This window comes from Anser cygnoides, chromosome 27, assembly GCF_040182565.1.
Source record: "Anser cygnoides isolate HZ-2024a breed goose chromosome 27, Taihu_goose_T2T_genome, whole genome shotgun sequence".
Classification (NCBI taxonomy): domain Eukaryota; kingdom Metazoa; phylum Chordata; class Aves; order Anseriformes; family Anatidae; genus Anser; species Anser cygnoides.
Window position 1 is genome coordinate 824,368 of NC_089899.1, and position 15,838 is coordinate 840,205.

Below are 15,838 nucleotides of genomic sequence, written 5' to 3' on the forward strand. Positions count from 1 at the left end.
CGCAGCCCCTGCCCCGCAGCGCCCGCAGCCCCCCGCCCGCAGCCCCACCTGCCCCCGTCCCCCTGCCCGCTCCCAGTCCTGCCTGCCCTGTAGCCCCCTGCCCTACAGCCCCCAGCCCTATAGCCGCCTGCCTTATAGCTCTATAGTCCCCTGCCCTATAGCCCCTTGCCCCATAGCGCCCTGCCCGCCCCATAGCCCCTGCCCGCCCCATAGCCCCCTACCCCCCCATAGCTCCCTAGCCCCCCCCCCCAGCCCCCTGCCCACCCCCCAAACACCACAGCCCCTCGCACCCCCACCACTACAGCCCAGACCGGTGCATACACCCAACCGCCCCCCCCATCACCAAACCGACTCCGACCCTACAATAAACACCAGAAATAAACACCGGGGGTGGGGGGGGGGGGGGCGGACCGCGCGGGAGAACTACATCTCCCATGCGCCCCAGCGGCCCGCCCCGTGACGTCACCCGCCCGGCGCCCCACGGGCCGTGTAGTCGCGCGGCGCGGGGCGGGCCGGGAGGCGGCGGGGAGGACTACAACTCCCGGCGTGCCCCGCGCCACCCCCCCTCCGCTCGCCCTTGCCGGGCCCGGCCCGTGCCCGCCGCCGCCGCCGCCGCCGCCATGTTGTGCGCCCGCCGCCTCCTGCGCCTCGCCGCGCTGCCGCCGCCCCGGGCCCGCTCCTACGCGGAGCCCGCGGCCGGGCCGGCCGCCATGGCCTTCACCTTCGCCTCCCCCACGCAGGTAGGAGGCGGAGGGCGGCGGGCGGCGGGTCCCGGGGCCGCGGTGACCTCGCAGTGTCCGCCCGGTCCCGTCCCGTCCCGTCCCGTCCCGTCCCGTCCATCCCGGCCGCTCTCTCCCCGCAGGTTTTCTACAACGGCGCCGCCGTGAAGCAGGTGGACGTGCCCACCCTCACCGGCTCCTTCGGCATCCTGGCGGCCCACGTCCCCACGCTGCAGGTCCTCAAGCCCGGCGTGGTGACGGTGTACGGCGAGGACGGGACGGCCACCAAGTACTTCGGTGAGGGACGGGGACGGGGATGGGGGAGCTGTCGCCGGGCTCTGCGGGGCCGGGAGGGCCCCATTTGGCTCCGGGGGTCCCTGCCCAGCGGCTGGCGGAGGCACGGCCAGCTGGGGGCCAAGGTCCGCTGCAGAAGAGGGGGCTCGGCGCAAGGCGGTTGTTTGGGGTTCGGGTTTTCTTCTGCTCAGAGGTCACTGGATCGTAGAACCATAAAAAAGCTTGGAGAAGACCTTCAGGATCATCTGGTCTAAGCGTCGCCCTGCTGCGACATCCCGTGCCAAACCATGTCCCCAGGCACCACGTCCAGCCTTTCCCTTGCAGAGCTTCCTCTGCTTTACCTCTCTCCTAGCTAACCCGAGGCTGACGCTGCCTTGGGGCTTGGGGAACGTCACAGGAGGGCTTTGAGGTTTTGGTTTGGCAAAGGGAGCTTGGGGCTCCCCATGGTCGCCTCGCCAGAGCTGCCCTGCGCGCTGACCCCCCCGGCAGCCCTGCCTGACGCCGCTGTGCCTTCGCAGTGAGCAGCGGCTCCGTCACGGTCAACGCGGACTCCACGGTGCAGGTGCTGGCGGAGGAGGCGGTGACGATGGACATGCTGGACCTGGCCGTGAGTACCGCGTCCCCGCAGCCAGGAGGTTTTGCTCCCCGCTTCTCTCCTGCGGGGCGCTCGTCTCGGGAGCTTCCTGTGGCTGCGAGGCGCGCACCAGGACCCGGGGCTGCGCCTTCACCCCCAGCTTCCCCGTCGGCGCCCACTGATCGGGATCAAAGGCTGCTCCTCCCCGGCAGGCTGCGGGGGGAGGAAGCCGTGCAGTCGCGAACCCTTCCCCAGGCCACATCCCTGCCCTCGGACAGATGCTGATCTGGCCGCTCCCCACCCCTCTTCATCTCGGGAACAGCTTTTCCACAGCAGGGCCTGGTGATAAGGTGCCTGCTGCCAGCCCGGCACGTAAACAGGCTCCTGCAGCCCGCGTGGGGCCCCGTGCGTGGGGCTGACGACTGCAGCGTGTTGGGGGGGGTGATGATTTGAGGGCTGTGAGACAGCCACCCGCCCTGCGGTGGTCTCTGGGTGACACATTCCTTGTGCTCTCGTGTTCAGACTGCAAAATCAAACCTGGAGAAGGCCATTTCAGAGGTGGCTGCCGCGTCCGATGAAGCTGCTAAAGCAGAAGCTCAGATTAAAGTAGAAGCCAACGAAGCCCTTGTAAAAGCCCTGGAGTAATCTGGTAAGCGTCACCTACGTCCTCGCTGAGACTTCCAGACCCGCTCTCAGTCCTTGCTCCCTGCTGCCCACGGGGAGCTTCCCCTCGCTGTCGCCAGGCTGCGTGGGGGGCCCTGAGGGCTTGTGCCTGGCGTTTTGGGAGCGGTGACACGTTTCGGGAGCGGCGACACGTTTCGGGAGCGGTGACACATTTCGGGAGCGGCGACACGAGGGCTGCCCCTCTCGGCCCCTCCGTCAGCGCCAGGGGAGGCGGCGGGGCCCTGCTCGGAGCCGTCCCGGGGCCGCTAGATGGCAGCAGGGCCCGGTGCTGTGCCGCGGCGCTGGAGCGGGCGGCAGCCTGCGGTCACGAGCGGGGCCTCGCCGCTGCCTCCAGGTCCCCGCTGGGACAGGCAGCCCGGGGCTGGCCGCGCGAGCAGCCTGCGTGCCTGGGGCCCCGGAGGGAGTGGTGCGGCCTCTGCTCCGCGTACACTCCCTTCCACTGCAAACAAACAGCTTCTGTCTCGGGGGAGGCGAGGCAAGGCTGCTTACCTCGTGGCCCATTTTCTCTGTACCCTGCTAAGACTCTGCCTCATCTCTTTTCTTCCCACGTGCTGGCAGCTGGAAGGCTTTCTGCGCGGCAGCGTGCGCGCTGTGCCTGGCAGGTGAGTCACGGAGCCTCAGACGGCCTCTCTCCGGAGCAGGTACAGCAGGGCAGCAGCTCCCCCGTGTCTCCCCGATCTCTGCTCCCTCTGCTCTTTGGCCCTTGGGGTCAGCTCTGAGAGTTTCCTTGCAGCCATTTAGCAACGCGAGCGAGGCCTCGGGTCGGGATCCTGCTCCGCCGAGCCCACCCCGCGTTAAAACCAGCTCCGCCTCTGTGTGTTGCAGGAATCCCACTGTCGCTGCAGAAAAACCCCAGGCTGTCCTACTTGTTCTGGCTTCCCCGTTTGTACAGATGGTGCGGGACAAATGGAGGCGGAGAAACCGCTCTGATCAATTAAAAGGAAATGCAATCCTCTCTTGTGGCACGTCACCTTCTTCTGAGGCGTCAAACTGCAGCTCGAGCTGCGCCGGCGGCTGGGAGCGTGGGGCAGGGTCAGTCGGGGTGCGGGCGCTGTGCTGAGGTGCACCTCCAGCACCGCTCGGGGTTCTGCTGCGCCTTCCCGTGGGAGATTTTCACCCCGGGCTTATCAGGCAGATTTTATAGCTCCCTCCCTGTGCTGTCAGCCACCTCCACTGCCAGTAATCCACCTGGACAGCAGGATTAGGGCAGCGCGGGAGGAGGCATCTGCAGGGCAGCGCAGGTCTCTGCCAAAGGCTTCCTGTTGTGCCTCCCCCGCCCTGTTTTCGCTCAGCCTCCCGGCTCCGCTGCCGCAGGAATCGCGTCAGCCCTGCTGTTCCTTCGCGGTCCTTCCTGCAGCTGGACAGCAGCTGCCCAGCTCTGCCCCGTTTCCCCGCTGCTGCGGGCTGTTTGCACGCGCGGGTGGCGTGCGGAGCAGGGGGAAGTCTCCCTCCGCCCCTCCGAGGCAGGCTCGGTGCGAGAGGGAAGCAGATGCTCTGCTTGGTGGGAGCCTTCCCTCAGCCTGTGCGGCGGGGCGGGGGGGTGCTGGCAACGCTCTGCTGGAGCTGCCGGCTGCTTTGGGGCTTCCCAGCACAGCCCTGGCGTCCTCAGTGCCGGGAGGAACCCGGAGCTGCTCCCCTGTCCGCAGCGAGCTCACCCGTCCCCGCGTGCCCCGCGAAACGCGGCGCTGCCGGGAAGGAGCAGGTTGGAGCGAGGGGCCCGAGGACGCGCATCGCCGCCGGCACCAGCCAGCGGGGCTCCGCGCTCGGTGCCGTCCTCCCCGCGCCTCCCAAGGGGGGATTTCAGGTTCCCGCTGCTGCACAAACCCTCCTGGCATGGGGGGGGGGAAAGGCGAGCGTGCAGCGTGACCGCCCCTCCTGGCTCCATCCCCTTTCCCCTCGCACCGCTCGCCGGCGGCACCTCGCCCCCCGCCTGCCCTCCCGCGGCCCCGGGGGGGGGGCTCGGCTATTTTCGGCGCTGCCACCCAGGATGTAATCTCGGCTGCCTCCTCCTCTCCCCGCCACCTCCTCCCCCTCCTCTCGCTCTCTCTTGTCTTTCTCCCCCCCCCCCCCACCCCCCTCCACAAGTGATCAAAAATAGGCCTGTGGTGTTAAATTTCTCACTCTGGAGCTTATTAAAAGCCTCTGAGTGCCTGACGCTGAGCCTATTTGAAGATCAGCCGGCTTCCCAGTTCCTGAGCTGCTCCAGTGCCTTTTTCTTCTCTTTCCCTCTCTTTGCCCTTCTTTTTTTTTTTTTTTTAAAGGTCATACGTTGCGCCGTGCATAAGCGAAGCCTCAAACTCAGGACGAGTGCTAATTAAAACGTCTCGGGAATAACTGGGGACGGGCGGCCCTGCTCCCTCTTCCGCTCCCTCTCGCTCTCCCCTGTCCCCGGTTTCTATTTGCGGCGTGCGTGAGCCTCCCTCGACACACGCAGCCGCTCTCTTTCCGACGGAAGGTGGCTGATTTTTTTTTTTTTATTTTATTTTTTTTTTCTCTCATCTAATGGAAGAGCGTTGGCGAGGCCGGGAAGCTGGGGAAACGGCCAGCTGCTATTTTTAGGATGGGAAAAAAAGCGTCTCCGTCAGCGTCCTCTCACCAGCTCTTCCCACTGCCTCCTGCCAGCTCCAGCGGAGACAGGGGGGTGCCGGGGGGGGGTCAAACACGGATCCGGCCCTGCCGGGGCCCTCCCCAGCGTGGCGCCTGCTGGGACTTGTAGTCTGATTTTGGGGGCGAGCGGCGGGGGGCTCCTCCGTCCTGCCCCGTGGCCGAGAGCCCCTGGGGATGGCTGCGTCCCCTCTGTGCCTCGGGGGCTGCTCGTTGCCCCCAGGCTGTGGGCAGGGGGCTTGCACCCATCCTGCTCTGCCCCCCCCCCCGAGGCCTCAGCTCCCGGCCTCTTCCCCTGCCTCGTCCTCCCCAGCCCTGCCGCGGGTCTGGCTGGGCGCGGAGCAGCCTCTCCTCCTCCCCCGGCTCGCCGCGCTCCCTCTGCCCACGCCGCGAGCGGTCACGGCCCGCTGGGGGCCAAGAAATCGCTCCGGCTGCTCGGTGGGAGGCGAGGCCCCTCCTGGTGCAGGGCACCGCTGTCACCCGGTGCCGCAGGGGACGGGGGGGACGTGCGTGCGCCCCTGGTGTGAGCCAGCAGGTGACTGTCCCCTTTCTCCTCCCCAAACCGTCCTGCCTCGGGGAGCTGCGGTACCGAGGTGCTCGGCGATCCCCAGGGTGCCGCAACGCACCCGGGGGGGGGGGGGGGGTGCAGCCCCCGTCCTCCTCGCAGGCGGGGTGAGAGCCCCGTCCCCGCTGCGTTTTGGGGTCCGGGAGGTGTCAGAGACCCCGCAGCGGGTACCGAGGCGCTTCCCTGTCCCCGCACTTTGCCCCTGCTCCGGGCAGGAGCTGTGCGGCTGCGGGGCCGCGGGCTGGGACGTGTGGGGGCAGCGGCAGCGGCGTCACGGGGCCCAGGCTCCGGCTGCCTCGGCTGCCCCGGGGCGCGGCGGGCGGCAGGGCTGGAAAACGGCGTGAGCGGGGCCGCGGCGCCCGCGTCCTCCCTTTCCACCCGGCGCTTTCACCCGTGACTTGCATCTTCTGCTGCCAGATGGAGGGTGGGGAGCGGGGCCGGGGAGGCTCGGAAAGTGAAGCATCACCATCGCTGCCGGCGGCTCTTCTCGTGGGGGACGGTTTCCGAGAGGGGCTGGGCGCTGCCGGCCGCATCTCCCGGCGCTGCCGTCCCCTCCCAGCGCTTGGCCGCGCGGTGTTTCCACGGTCCCGCCCGGATCCCAAAATGCAGGGGAAAGGTTTGAGCTCTCCGCAGGAAAAAAAGAAAAAAAAAAAAAAAAAACCAAACCCAAAGCCCGCCGCAGCCCCAGGATTCCCCTGGCTCCCGGCGGCACTGACTCATCCGGCAGAGCCGCCCCTTTCCCTGCCCAAACCCGCGGTGCTTCGGATCCTGCCCGGCCTCTCGCAGCCTCGTGCCCCGCGTTGCAACATCGGGGTGCGGGGGCTGCCCGGCGCCCCTGATCCTGCCGGGGGAAGGGGTGCTGAGCACGGAGCTGGGCCCCCCCTCGGGGCCAGCAGCACCCACCTGCCCCTGCCAGGGCTTTGTGGCCCCCCCTCCAAGGTCGTGGCCATGGGCGCCCCGGCGTGGGAAGGTCAGCAGAGGCTCTGCCAGCGCGAGCCCAGCTGCGTCCTTGGGCCACGTCGCCCTTGGGTGGCTCGAAGGCCGTATCCTCGCACTTCCTTCTCCGGGGGGAGCGCTGCTGTAATGATTAACCCGCGCTGCCGCAGCCGTTCCGTCCTGCAGCCTTTTTCCTCTCGGTTTCCAGCACTGGAAAATGCTCCTCTTCCGCACGCCTCCCACGCGCGCTGCCCTGTCCCGGCGGTGGGAGCGTAGGGGGGAAAAAAATCCCCGCCGCGAGGGGCCGAAAGCAGCCCCCCAGCCCCATCCCGGGGCGCTGTGCCGGCAGATGGCAGTGGAGCCATGGGGAGCCCCCGCCCATCTCCCCGCCGGCTTCACCCCGAAATGTGGGCGCGGGCGCCGGCGGGTGCTGCGGAGGGCGGGCGCTGCAGCCGGCAGGACGCTGCTTGTCCCGGTGCCTGCCCCGCGGCTCGCGGTCCAGCAGCCTCGCAGCGCCGCGCCGGCGAGCGCAGCAAACCCTTGGCCCCGGGGCGGGTGCTCCCCGGGGGAAACCGAGGCACTGGTGGGGAAAGCCGGGACGGGGCGCAGGAGTCTCGCTCTTCCCCCAGAGCACCTCGGGGTGCTGTGGGTGCCCCCGCCAGGCACGGGGAGCTTCGCCCCAGGGAGCTACGGGGCCGGGAGCGGGGCAGCGGGGGCGGCGCGTCCCCCCCGGGGCTCCCAGGTGCCTTGGCAGGGCTCGGGGACCCCGGGGGCCACGGGCGCAGCCCTCGCTCGGGGCAGCTTTGGCGGCCGCTGGCGCTTGGCTTCACCGGAGCCAGCCCAACGCTGCGGGGTGCACGGGGGCCACCGGCTCGGCTGGGGCACGCGCCCCCGTGGTGGGGGTCCTGGCAAAGCCCCCCCCGGCTCTGCCACCCCCTGCCCGGGGCCGCGACCCACGCGGGGCAGGGGGAGGCCGGGAGGAAGCGGCTGCCAGCTGGGCTCGACGCCGGCTACAAAGGCGGCCCAGAAAGCCCGAGCGGAATGAGGTGGCGCCCGGCCAGGTTCCCACGGCGGCCCCGGTTAAGAAAATACACCCGGAGCTGGTGGCGGTTGCCGCAGTGACGGGCCGGGTGCTGTGCCACGGGGGGGGGTACGGCCGGACCCAGGTGTGCCCAGCCAGGACCCCGGTGTGGGCCACAAGGGCCGGGTGGCGGAGCTGGGCACCGGTGGGGACCAAAGGCTCCTGCCCTGCCTCCTGCTGCCCCTGCCAGCCTTTGATGTGCCGGGACTTCGCCCTCAGTAAAGCTGGGAGGCTCCCGAGGAGCTCCAGGCTGCAGCCCGCTGAGGTGCCGGCACCCGAGCACCGCCGAGGTCCCGGCACCCAGCACCACCGAGGTCCCGGCACCCAGCACCGCCGAGGTCCCGGCACCCAGCACCACCGAGGTCCCGGCACCCAGCACTGCCGAGCGGGGCGAGCACGGAGCCGGTGTCCCCGCGGCCTCCCCACTGCCTGCTCCACCACGGGGCCGCCCTCACCTCCGGCCCCGAGCCCCCCGCTCCTCGCCGGGCCGCGGGGAGGAAGCGGCCGCAGCTGCCTGTGCCGGTGGGGCTCTTCCTGGCGGGGCTGGCGCCGGCTGGGGCCCGGGGTGGGGAAGGGAAGCCGGGGGGAGCCGGGGAGGCTGCCCTCAGGAATGCCCCCGCGCCGCGCTTTCATCCCCGCTGCCTCAAAGGCCGCCTGTGTGCAGGAGCGGCCGCCCCCCGGCCGGGTATAAATAGCCGGGATTGAGGCCTGGCGTGACACTGGAGTCCCTTCTGCCACCGCCACCTTGGGCGCCCCCCCCCCGCGGGACCTCAATGGGGGCATTGTGCGCCCGCAGCCCCGCGGGCACGTCCCCGGCAGCTGCTCGGCGTGACCCCGGCTGCTTCCCCCCTCGTGCCAAGGCCACCGCGGGGCCGCGAGGCCACGGGGCGCCCCGGCGGGGAGGGGACGCGGGTCCCCACCGCCCTCCTGCCCGGGCAGGTGAGGCCGTGCCCGTTCCATGCCCCTCTGGGGCGAGGGCTCCCCATCCTCCCGTCCCCATCCCTGTCCCCACCGGGCCGGCTCTGCCCTGGCCCCGCCGCCCCCTCCCTTCCCGGGCAGCGCCGGCAGCTGCTGTGGGGCGTAATGACAGGGTGTGCCTGCCCCAGGGAGGAGAGCGCGGGGAGGGAGGGAGGCTGCTGCCACCCAGCAAGACGGGGCCAGCCGGGCGCGGAGCTTCGCCGCCTGCCGCCGGCGCGGCCACACCTGTGTGGGCTGAGCGGACCCCGCTGCCGCCCCGACCAGCTCCTTCGCGTCCCGGCTCCCCGCGGACAGGCTGCTGCAGGCCGGTCCCCCCCCGGGCCAGGCAGGTGCAGGAGCACCCGGCGCAGGGATGCGGGGCACGGGGATGCCTCCGGCCACGCTGCGCCCGCCGCGGCACGGCCGCCGCTGGCACCGCGCTCACCCCCCCGGCCGGGCTCTGCTGAGGTTTTCGGGTGTGCCGGGAGCGAGGCCGTGCGCTGCCGGGGGATGTCCCTGTCCCTGCTCGCCCCTCGCCGCTTCCCCGCATTGTGTCCCCCGTCCGGCCCCACATCCTGCCGAGGCAGATGGGCCCCGACCCGGTGGCGAGCCCCGGCCGGCTGCAACACCCGCAGCATCCCGAGCTGTTGCGGGCACCCCAGGGGCGCAGGGTCCCGGCACGGAGCTCGAGGAGCACGAGCACCCTGCGCCCGGGGGCCGTGGGGACTGGGGCAGCTCCGTGGTGCGGGGAGAGGGGCCGTGACCCCGGTGAGCCGCGGTGCCCAGGCTCCGTTTGCCACCCAGCGATGCTGTGCCCCACGCCGCAGCCTGGTTCCTGGTTCCTGGGGCTCCGAGGGGGGCTCGAAACTTTCTGTGCGCATCTCGGCACCGGCCAAGGGCTGTGGCTGGAGGAAGAGGAGGGGAGCCAGGCTGGGGGCTGCAGCAGCAGCACCTTCCCTTGGCAATTCACCTCAGTTACAGCCCTAAGCTGAGGCTTTTTGCTCTGAAGGCTGTCAGGAGCAGCCAAAGGCGAGACACAGTGCTTGGCCTCCGCTCCACAGAGGTCCCCTGCGCTGCTCTCAAGTTTCTCTTTTGCTTTTATTTGGTTCTTGTTTTCCTGAGCATGCCCCGCGTGCACGCGGGCTCCCGAGCCTCTCCCGGGGCCGGGGGGAGCGGGATCGACGCCGCTGCGCTTTTGGCCGATCGGCGACGATGGGCTCTGCGGGGCGGGCGCCGCAGAGGTTAGAGCAGAACCCCGCTCTGCTGGTGCTCCCAAAACCACAGATGATCTAATCTCCTGCAGCCTAACCTATCGCTGCCGTATCGCATTTCCCCTCAAAACCTAATCCTGCAGAGCGCCCCACGTCACTGGGGCCCCACAGGCTGGCCCTGCCAGCAGCACCCGTGTGGGGAGCACCCACGGGCGACCTCCAGGGCTGTGCTTGGGGGGGGAGCGGGACCAGGACCGGCCTCCCCTTCCCCGGGGGGGCTTTTCCAGCCCGGGTGGCAGCAGGGCCGGTGCAGCCGGTCCGACCCGAACTCAGCCGCCTGCAGAGACCTTCTGCCTGCCTGACCCCGGCCCCAGGAGCGGGAGGGCTGCCCGGGAGCCGCCGGCCTCCCCGAGATGTTGGCCTTATCTGGAGGCCTATCTCGGCCTTGGTTTGAATCTCGCTGCAGTAAATACCCCACGGGGCCGAGTTCTGGGCACTCGTTGCACCGTGCACAGGGCAGAGGGGAAAGAAAAGAGCAAAAGGCAGCAGGCGAGCAGGGAGAGCCGTGGCACGGCACCTTCTGCCCAGTGCTCACTGCGAGCAGCTCGAGCTCCTCCGCCCCGTGTGCCTCTTTCGCCACCGCTGCCCAAGCGATCGGGGAGCTCGTTCCCTGCCCACCGCCCCCCCCAGCCCGGCCGGGGGCTGTGGATGCCGGATTCCCACGATCCGTGCACACCCGAGGGGGCTCTCGGTGTCCCATGGGTGCTCTCGGCATCCACGTGCGCCAAGGAGGGGGAGAAGCGCCTGGCTCCGGGTTCTGTGGGCAGGGGGACTCAGGTCCAGCCCCGTTTATGGCCGGGACAGCCTCTGCCTTCGCGGGCTCGTGGGGTGTTGGGGCGTGCTCCTGCCCACGCGCTGCAGCGCGCGCGGCGGGTGTGAGCGGCGTTTCGGGGCAGGGCTGCCCCCGCGCCGGGCAGCGTGGCCAAGGTCTCCGTTGGGAGCTGAAGGCGCTATGGGGAGACAAAGGTTTAATTAGGGGTTGTTCGGCTCTCTCTGATCCTTCCGCCCATTATCTAATCAGAGCAGGGTGTTTAGCAGGCCACGGTGTGGAGTGAGTCACTTCCCCCACCGCTGCCTCAGTTTCCCCACAGGTAGCACAGATGAGCTGAGCCCGTCTCCCTGCAGCGCGGCTCCGTGCTGGGGAATGCGGCGCAGTGGGTCCGGCCCAGGGCTGGATTCCTCCATCTATTCTTAGCTCCCACTGACTCACCCCGACCCTGTACACGTCACTTCCCCCTCGGCCTCGATTCCCCCGAGCTGGGAAATGGGCACAGCGCGGTCCCGTTGCGGGCAGACGGGGCAGGTCCCGCGGAAGGACGGGGCCGGGACGGGTGATGCTCGGGGAGCTCCCGGCTGCGGGGACCTCCCGGCGCACCGTGCCCAGCAGCTCCTTTGTGGTGACAGCGCCGGTGACACACGGGGTCCAGCTCTCATTCCCACCAGGATTTCCTGCCGCTCTTCCCAGAATAAAGCCGTGGCCCCACATCCGTGGGGGGAGCGCGCAACCCCACGTGGCCACCGGCCAGGAACGAGCTCCACCGCCCCAAGTGGCACCGGGACCCCGGACCCGGCACAGGGCGCAGGGGCAGCACCGGGGCCATGCAGCGGGACACGGCGGTGCCCCCCAACCCGGCCAGCCCCCCTGGTGCAGGGGGGGCCGTGCAGGCGGCTCCATCACCATAAACAGGAACCGCGGCCGGGGGGAGAGCGCGGCCCAGCCGGGAAGCGAGGGGGTGCGTGTGCCCATGACGGGATGTGTGTGAGCGGTGTGAGCCAGCGTCCGGCCAGGCCGGGGGGGTGCAGCAGCGGGTTGAGCGTGCAGGGGACCTGGGCAAGCGTGCATGGACAGGAGCACACATCCAGGAGGGCGTGCCAGTGTCTGTGCATGCAGCGAGCACGTGCGTGTGCATGCACAAGTGCAGCGCGCCGCGAGGCGCTGCAGAGCGGGTGCACACGCGCGTGAAGCGACGAGGCCAGGAGGAAGCGCCTCCTCCCGTCCTCAGCCCCGCTGGGCTGGGGTTTCCTGTGGCACCACCCGCCCTCGGGGCTTGTTTTCCTCCTCCCGGTCTTGCCGTTCTGGTGGGTGCCGGCCCTGGCAGAGGGCAGGGATGGTGCTGGGGAGCCTGCGCGGGTGCTCGTGTCTGCGCCGTCCTGCACCCCACACTGTGCCAGAGCCCGTGGTGCAAGGGGTGGCTGGACACCCCGCAGGGCCCCCATCCCTTTGGGAGCGGTCCTGCCCCCCTCCCCCGAGGCAGCAGCAGGGAGGACGGGGCGCCTGCGGCCCCGGGGCTGGCACCGTGCCCCCCGTGCGGGTGAGGTCCCCGCATTCTTGATGCGGCTCCAAGTGGAGCAGTGGGCAGGCGCGAGGGGTGGGGATGCCGCCGCGCTGAGTGTGCGCCCGTGTGTCAGCGCGTCGGGGCACCCGTGGGACGCGCCAACCCACGCCCCCCTCCAGGGCTGCCCCACACCCCCCCTCAGGGCCCTGCACCGGCATCGCCCCCGGCCCTTGGCACAGGCTTGGGCTCTGCAGGACCCCAGCCGGGTGCCGGCCCTGTCCCCACCCTCCGTGCAGGCGAGATGGGGCAGACACCCATGGGTCGAGCCCTGGGGGTGCGCTCACTGCCTGGCGGTGCCCCCCCTCCGGCCGGACACCCCCCAGGCAGCCACACTGAGCCCCCCCCCCGGCCACGGGGCAGGAGGTGTGGGGCTGAGGGATGGGCGCAGGGGATGCTGCGCCCCAGTGCTGCGCCCCAAAGTGGGGCAGCGGACTACACCCCCCACAATGCACTGTGGGAACCCACTGACCCCACCCACTGTGGGGTGGCACGGGGCATTATGGGATGGGTAGTCCCCGGGGGGGGGGCGGGCTGTGGGGCAGGAGCAGGATGGGGCGGCAGGGCCGGCGGTGGTGCCTTACGGAAGCCCTGCCCGAGGCGACCCCGCTCGATGCCCCCAGGGCACCCCTGTGCCCGTCACCCTGGGCTCAGCCGGGGCGAGGCAAGGGCAGGGGCAGGCTGGGGGGATTTGGGGGAGCCCCTGGGCGAGGGGTGTTGGGGAGCAGCCCCGGGACGGCGGCGGAGGCGCGGTGCAGCGCGGGCGGTGCTGGCTCGTGGCCGGAGCTTGCTCAGCTTCTCTCTTGCCCGGGCTGGACCACAAAACGCCCGAGCTGGAGCTGAGGGCTGGGCGGGGGGGGGTTGCATTTCCCTCTGATTTAGGAGCCCGGGGTCAGCCGAGGAGCCAGGTTCAGCGCGCAGCCGAGGAGGCTGCCGAAATCCCAGGTCCTTCCCCTCCCCTGGGCTGGCACCTTGCTCAAGCATTTGTAATAATAATAATGATAATAATAATAATAATAACAACAACAACAGGCTGAGTTGTCATCTGACTCCCGGAGCCGGTGATTTAAAGCAGACCAACAAATGTCGCGGTGTCTGAGAAACCACCGCGCGGTGCCGAGCACAGACGGGGCCGCATCCAGCCTGGGCGCTGCGGAGGCTGGCGAGGGGCTTTCCAGGGACCAGGGGGTGCTGGGGCTCCACGGCGCTCTCAGCTGTACCGGGCAGGGGTCCCTCACCCAGGAGCCCCTTCCCACCCCGTGCCCGCATTTCGGGGGGCTTCAGGCTTTCCCCCTGCCCGCCCCACGCAGCGCTGGGCTGGCTGCGGGCGGGGGGGCGAGGCGGGGACATGTCCCGGCCCTGCGGTGCTGGCGCTGGGGCCAGCTGGCCGCCCGTGCCTGGCCCCGAGCGGAGCCAGGCTGCACCCGGGCCAAGCCCGCGTGCTGCGGCCGGCGAGGGGAAGGAATCAAATCCCAGCCCGGGCCAAGGGGGTGGTGCCGGCCACGGGACCGGCAGCGCGCCAGGGCTGGCAGGGAGCTGCTCGCCCTGCGTCAGCGGGGACGGGGAGCGCGGCGTCCCGGAGGGGGCCGTGAGCTCAGGGCGCCCAGAATAGTCCTGCCCTCAGCGCCGGCAGCGGGGCCGCGGCACGGCCAAGTATGGCCCCGCACCTGGGCTCGGCGTGCTGCTATATCCAGAGGGATTCGCCATCCTTCCCGGGGCCGGGGCCAGGCCGCGTGGCTGTGGCTCACGAGCTCGGCAGCCGGGGTCCAGCAGCAGGCGAGCAGCCCCCCGCCGCGCTGGGGGTCACCGCTGCCCCAGGGCGGGCGGCTCCGGGCCCCTGCACCCCGCAGCGGGTGCTGCCCGAGTCACCCCCTTTTGGTGACTTCACCTCGGGGCTCGCCCGGCCTCAGCTCACCGGGCACCGGGGCCCCACAGGGCTGTGGGGCGCCCCAGAGATGGGGCCCGGCCGTGAGGCCAGGCTGGGCCACCGGGACCGGCTGCCAAGGTGTCCCCAGGCGGCGATGCGTGGACGCGCTGCCAAGGGCCACCAGGACACGTCCCCGAGAGCCGGGAAGCACACGGAGCCGATTGTGTGTTTCTAAGGACACGCCTGGGTGTTTACAGCCCCACCAGCGTCACCGACACAGCACCGTTGTCCTGCCCAAGGACACCCCGCCACCCGCCCCGAGCCGCCCGCCCTGGGGCAGCCCCCAGCCCCAATGGGTGGGGGGCTCCGTCCGGGGGGGGGGGGGGGGGCTCCTTCCCGGATCAGCGCCGGGAGGGTGGGGATTGCAGCTCCTTACTCACGGCGGTGGCTCACCTGAGCACACGGGGTACCCTGAGTCACGCTCAGCGCCGTGACTAAGGCTGAGCCGCTCGGCCCCGAGGGGCTCGGGGGGCCGGGAGGGGGAAGCGGGACCCCCAGCTGGCAGCCCCACGCCGCCCCCCCGGCGGGACCGGGCGGGCAGGGGTGAAGCGGTTCGGCTGCACCCTCCTGCCGGGGTGTGTCCGCGCGAGCCCTGCCGCTGGCCCTGCGCCCGTGGGAACGCTCCCACTCGCTGCCGGGAGCTCAGCACCACGCACCCTGCACCGGCCCCGCGGGAAGGGCCCTGCTCCGCGCTGGGGGCTCCCCGAAGGCGTGGAGGAAAAGGGTCCCCGTCCCACCTCGAGTCCTGCTTTGTTCTGCAGCCGCAGGAGCGAGGAGCGAGGAGCTCCCTGCTTCCCTCCTTCCCCCTTTCCTCCCCTTTCTCTGCCTCAGCGAGGCTGCAGCTCTGCCCTAATCCCATGACCCCGCGCCTGCGAGGGGAATGCAGAGACTTGCGATAAATTCCCCGTTTGCCAAAGCTACAAAATCAGACAGGAATTCAGTCCAAAAGAAAAAAAAAAAAAGAGAGAGAGAGAGAGAGGAAAAATAAAAGAGAGAGGAAAGCTACTGCCCGGGGCTGGTGGGGGATTTCCCCAAAGAAGGAGGCCTGGGAATTCCCTTCCTTCGAGGGACAGGACTTCCAAGAACCAGCCCCAAAAGGTTCAGGGCTCCCAGCTAAAACCAGGGGAGGCCCAGCAGCACCGAGGGATGTGGAGGAGTCGTCACCGCGCCCTGCCCTGCGTTGGCCCATCCAGCAGGGCCGTGCACGGCAGCCAGGTCCCCGCTGGAAGTGTCCCCACGGGACCCCGGGTCCCCCAGCCCTGGTGGCCGCGCTGCCCCGCGTGGTGTGAGCCGCCTGCTCCGTGGCCGCGAGCCGCTGCGGGGACTAATCCGCGGGGCCCAGGTTAGGTAAGCGGATTGCAGGAGCTGCGTGTGGCCTGCAGCGGGATTTGTGTAGGTATTTGCTCGTCAGATCGTCTCTCCCCAAGCTGCTCAGCCGTGCGGGGTTTGGGGAACGCTCCCTCTGGAGACGACAGGAGCCTCTGATGCCGCACAGCAATTATACCCGAGTCTGACGGTAATCTTTAACGATTTATTCCCAGGGCAACACAATAAACTAAACACACAAAATCTGGGCTGCTGGGAATCCTGGGATCTCCCAGCTTTTGTCTCTGGAGGCTCAGGATAGCTGCGCCCATACTCGAAGCCGTGCCACGTGCTCCCTGCAGCACCGGCTCCGAGTCACCGGGCTGCCGGGCGGGCAGTGAACCCCGGGGCAGGAGCCGGAGCCGTGCCGGAGGGCGGCAGCGGGGAGCTGGCGGGTGAAGCCCTGCCCTGGGGGCACAGGGGCGATTCCCCGACGGACCCCACGGGCCACGCTCTCAGCAAGCGCTGCAGCAGCCGCCCCATGGCCACGACGTCCCTGTGTCCCCCCTGCAGCCCCCATGGGGCAGG

General features: G+C 70.1%; 1 protein-coding gene across 2 annotated transcripts; it reads left to right on the forward strand.

The window, feature by feature from the left end:
* The first annotated feature begins 419 nt into the window (after window positions 1-419).
* ATP5F1D (ATP synthase F1 subunit delta) lies at window positions 420-3,226 on the forward strand. 2 transcript variants are annotated; one of them, XM_048052006.2, is made up of 6 exons: window positions 420-740; window positions 863-1,016; window positions 1,532-1,620; window positions 2,110-2,236; window positions 2,830-2,873; window positions 3,097-3,226. In XM_048052006.2, exons 1-4 carry the CDS (start codon window positions 435-437, stop codon window positions 2,230-2,232), a joined length of 672 nt encoding a protein of 223 aa, XP_047907963.2. In that variant the 5' UTR covers window positions 420-434; the 3' UTR covers window positions 2,233-2,236; window positions 2,830-2,873; window positions 3,097-3,226. The 2 variants fall into 2 exon arrangements, with proteins under 2 accessions (XP_047907963.2, XP_066839967.1); XM_066983866.1 differs by lacking the exon at window positions 2,830-2,873.
* The last annotated feature ends 12,612 nt before the right edge of the window (window positions 3,227-15,838 follow it).

What these genes read in the sequence shown, in the direction of transcription:
- ATP5F1D (XM_048052006.2), top strand. Translation starts at nt 435, where the DNA reads ATGCGCCCCAGCGGCCCGCCCCGTGACGTCACCCGCCCGGCGCCCCAC. An exon ending in CCTTCGCCTCCCCCACGCAG is followed by an intron (nt 741 to 862) that starts GTAGGAGGCGGA and finishes CTCTCCCCGCAG; the next exon opens with GTTTTCTACAACGGCGCCGC. An exon ending in GACGGCCACCAAGTACTTCG is followed by an intron (nt 1,017 to 1,531) that starts GTGAGGGACGGG and finishes GTGCCTTCGCAG; the next exon opens with TGAGCAGCGGCTCCGTCACG.